Genomic DNA, 2,500 nt, shown 5'->3' with positions numbered 1-2,500 from the left:
TCACTCAGTCACACACACACACACACACACACACACACACACACACACACACACGAACAAAGGCGCAAGAATAAATACACATGTACCAAATGCATGCATACATCATTACTGTATTCTAAAAGACACATTTTATAACAATATCTATTGATTGTGTAGGGTGTAGTTCTAGAATTACAATTTAGAAAATATAATATATAAAAGAAATGTTTCAAAGAGAGATTAAGGAATAAGTCAAGAAAATAGCCATTCAGAAGAAAAACGGAAGAACACGAAAGAAAAATAGAAGAAGAAAACGAAGAGAAGAGAGAGAGAGAGAGAGAAAGAGAGTTAGAGAGAGAGAGAAAGAGAGAGAGAGAGAGAGAGAGAGAGAGAGAGAGAGAGAGAGAGAGAGAGAGAGAGATGAGAAAGAGAGAGAGAGAGAGAGAGAGAGAGAGAGGAGAGAGAGAGGAAGAGAAGAGAAGAGGAGAGAGATAAAAGAGAGAGAAGAGGAGATAAAAGAGAGAGAGAGAAGATAAAAGAGAGAGAGAAGAGATAAAAGAGAAGAGAGAAGGAAGAGGAAGAGAAAAAAGGAAAAGAAGAAGAAAAAAACTCGAGCCCCTGTCACATCCACCCTTTTTCTCCCCCTTGGGCCATTGCGGTTTGCCGCAGTGTTGGTGGTGGCGGTGGTGGTTGTGGTGGTGGTGGAGGTGGAGATGCCATTGGTGATGACGTCAGAGGTACTCCGGCTGCTGTTGATTTTGTTGAGGTTGTTTGTGGTTGAGGTGATGCTCTTGGTTGAGGAGTCGGTGGTGTTGTTGGACACTAGGGAGTCCGACGTCGGGCATTTTCGAGACTTTGTGGTTGTTCATTTTGGTTGACGTGGGCGACGTGGCCGTGGTTGACGGCGTGGTTGGAGTGGTGGGGTTGGAGGGTGACCGCCAGCCGTCCTCGGGCCGGAGCTGGGAGGTCGTGCTCTCTGTGGTCGAACTGTTGTCTGTTGGGCGAGGAGGAAGGCCCCGTTAATCACCTTTTAAACCAATTTCATCGAAACTGAATGGATACTAACATATAGAGAATAAGCATAATTAAAATCGGGGTGTTGATATCGTTAAAACTGATAAAAATAGGGTGTTATTATCATTAAAACTGAAAAAATGGGGTGTCAATATCATTAAAACTGATAAAAAGGGGGTGTTATTATCATTAAAAATGAAAAAAAGGGGTGTGAATATTAAAATGAAAAAAATGGGGTTTTATTATTTAAAATGTAAAAATGGGGGTTATATCATTAAAACGGGTAAAAGGGGGTAAAAAGGAGAGACCAAATCAAATAAAAGACGTTTTAGCATCTTTAATTAAATAATGTTATCCCTTTGCCATACTTGGACAGCCCCTTATCACCCCCCTTTTCTTAAAAGGACAAATAAAAAAATCCCATCCACTTAGGCGACGGCTCGTAACCTCCCATCATTTCCAAACTCACTTCTGTCACATTTATTTTGATCATGATACTCATTGCCAGGACCAGGGGGGGAAGGGGGTCCATTATCCGTCTCATAAAGCTCACTTGATTGGATTGACCATAAGACTGTTAATTACAAGTATAAAAAAAAGAAAAAAATCTCCCCGGGTAATTTTGTGCTCAGAGTACACACCAAAGGATAATGGAAAATACCACTTTTTTGTTTTTCCTGTTCACAAAAATATCAGCTCTCAGATATAATATACAGCGTGGCTATATTGCCTTCTTGTTTAGGCTCCGTATTTACGTGTTTTTTTTATACTGTATATAGGTTTGTAGTTTGCGTTCATGTTTGTTTATGTGTGGGTGTATGTAATGTATGTGTAAATGTACGAATATATAGCATTTTTTCATCTTTTTCTTTTTAGTTTCTATATTAACCCGCATTTTTTCGTTCTTCCTCTTTCCTCTAAAGTTTTTCCCTTCCAATCTTCTCCGTCTCTCTCCATTCACCACGCATTTTTCTACACAGTTTTGGGCCCCAAAAAGGTAATGCCATTAAACCAAAAAATTTAAATGTGGCCTTTTTTTTTTTTCTCCCTCGCCGTGATAAGATTGTGTTGATAATAAAATCACCATAAATAATTATGTAAATTGAGGTTAAAGATGCCCGATTCAAGGCCAGGACAGAACATCTTTGGCGGGATGAAAACAAAAGATGATTGAGATTATGGTGTTGATAGTATTGGCAATGATAAATATAGAATGGGTGATTGTGATGACGACTGTGATAACAAAAATATGTCACTTTGTCATTCATGATGACAGTAGTTGTAGTAATAGTAGCAGTAGTAGTAGTAGTTCTAGTAGTGGTAGCAGTAAAAATATTACTCCAACTGATGATTATGGTGATGAAAATAATGAAAATGATGATGGTGATGATGATGATGATGATGATGATGATGATGATGATGATGATGATGATGATGATGATGATGATGATGATGATAATGATAATGATAATGATGACGATGATGATGACAAAACAATAACAACTAT

General features: G+C 38.4%; 1 protein-coding gene across 1 annotated transcript in view; it reads right to left on the bottom strand.

Annotated features, from left to right (window-relative positions):
* LOC119579730 (gamma-1-syntrophin-like) overlaps nucleotides 1–2,500 on the bottom strand; it is an 84,817-nt gene that overhangs the window by 23,247 nt on the left and 59,070 nt on the right. The window contains exon 6 of the mRNA XM_037927630.1: nucleotides 713–973. Coding sequence (XP_037783558.1) covers nucleotides 713–973 — 261 coding nt within the window. The remainder of the gene's footprint in view (nucleotides 1–712; nucleotides 974–2,500) is intronic.

The sequence above is a fragment of the Penaeus monodon genome, chromosome 12 (genome assembly GCF_015228065.2).
Source record: "Penaeus monodon isolate SGIC_2016 chromosome 12, NSTDA_Pmon_1, whole genome shotgun sequence".
Taxonomy (NCBI): Eukaryota; Metazoa; Arthropoda; class Malacostraca; order Decapoda; family Penaeidae; genus Penaeus; species Penaeus monodon.
The sequence above is the reverse complement of the archived record's forward strand: the minus strand, read 5'-3'. Positions and strand labels throughout refer to the sequence as shown.